General features: G+C 51.3%; 1 protein-coding gene across 1 annotated transcript in view; it reads right to left on the bottom strand.

The window, feature by feature from the left end:
• Positions 1-1,319, bottom strand: part of Plekha4 (pleckstrin homology domain containing A4) — a 32,806-nt gene that overhangs the window by 22,198 nt on the left and 9,289 nt on the right. The window contains 1 exon segment of the mRNA XM_021217095.2: positions 236-331. Within this exon segment, the coding sequence (XP_021072754.1) occupies positions 236-331 (96 nt within the window).

The following is a 1,319-nucleotide window of genomic DNA, read 5'->3' as shown; positions in this document are numbered from 1 at the left end:
GGGGGGGGGGAGAAGTGTTTATCCATCTTGCCTGGCTTGCCCTGCCCCAGTTCCATCTAGACCAGTGGTTCTCCTAATGCTGCGACCCTTTAACACAGTCCCTCACGTTGTGGTAACTCCCAACTATAAAGTTATTTTGTTGCTACTTCATAACTGTAATCTTGCTGCTGTTAAGAGTCATAATGCCACCTCAAAGGGTTCAAGACCCGTAGGTTGAGAACTGCTGGTCTAGAACCCTTTCAACTCTGAGAATTCAACAGGGTTTGGATCTGGGAGAACTTACATCTGTCTCCAAGCTCTGATGCAAAGCTGAGTCCACAGGGGGTCCTGGCTAAGGAGGAGAAAAGTCCAAGGTCAAAGGCAGGTTCACACTGTCAGTGCCGAGCCAAACCCTCTGCCCTCTGTCCATGGATAGACACGGTAATAGCCAACCATCTCCTGAATGTTATTCTTCCAAGCCTTAGAAGCCTCTGGACCCGACAGCAGGAATCTTAGCTTCTGACAGATTCCAGGAGGCTCAGGACTCAAATAGCCACAGAAAACACAGTTGATGGGAAACGGTGTGCGCACAGCCCGCACGCTTAACACACTGAACACTGGCAAGCTGGGCACAGAGGCACACACTTTCTATCCCAGCACTCGGAAGACCAACCCAGGAGGATCAGAACTTCAGGTCAGGGCTGGAGAGATGAAGGTTCAGCCATTAAGAGCACTGGCTGTTCTTTCAGAGGACCTGGGTTCAATTCCCAGCACCCATGGGGTGGCTCACGGCTATCTGTAATGCCAGTTCTAGGGGACCCGACGCCCTCACTCGGATATACATGAAAGCAAAACACCAATGTACACAAAATAAATTTGGAGGAAGAAAGGCATCTATTGGTCTTTCTGAGTCCCAGCACCTACACAGTAGCCTGCAACCGCCTGCAACTCCAGATCTAGGGGATTCAATGGCTCCTCTGATTTCTCTGAACACGAGGCACGCAGAAGTTACACTAACATACATGCAGGTAGAATGGTTAATTATGTCTATTTAACATAGCAAAGAGGGCGCTGGCCGCCAGACTCAGCATTAGGAAGAGTCCTGGCTCCTCTCAACACTTTGCTCACCCAGCCCCTAACCTGAACCCATCGGGCCTCTGAACTTTCCCCCCAACCCCCACCCCCGCGTCTCTAATTTCTATATAACCTCAGCCATTTTGGCTACATGGTCTCATGATCTCTCAGACCTCAGCTCCTCCCTTGGCTCCTTCTGTTTTCTCTCTCCCCTCCCCCTCCCCTCCCCTCCCCTCTCCTTTCCCTCCCCTCCTCTCCCCTCCCCT

This window comes from Mus pahari, chromosome 1, assembly GCF_900095145.1.
Source record: "Mus pahari chromosome 1, PAHARI_EIJ_v1.1, whole genome shotgun sequence".
Classification (NCBI taxonomy): domain Eukaryota; kingdom Metazoa; phylum Chordata; class Mammalia; order Rodentia; family Muridae; genus Mus; species Mus pahari.
This window is presented reverse-complemented; position numbering and strand designations above follow the sequence as displayed.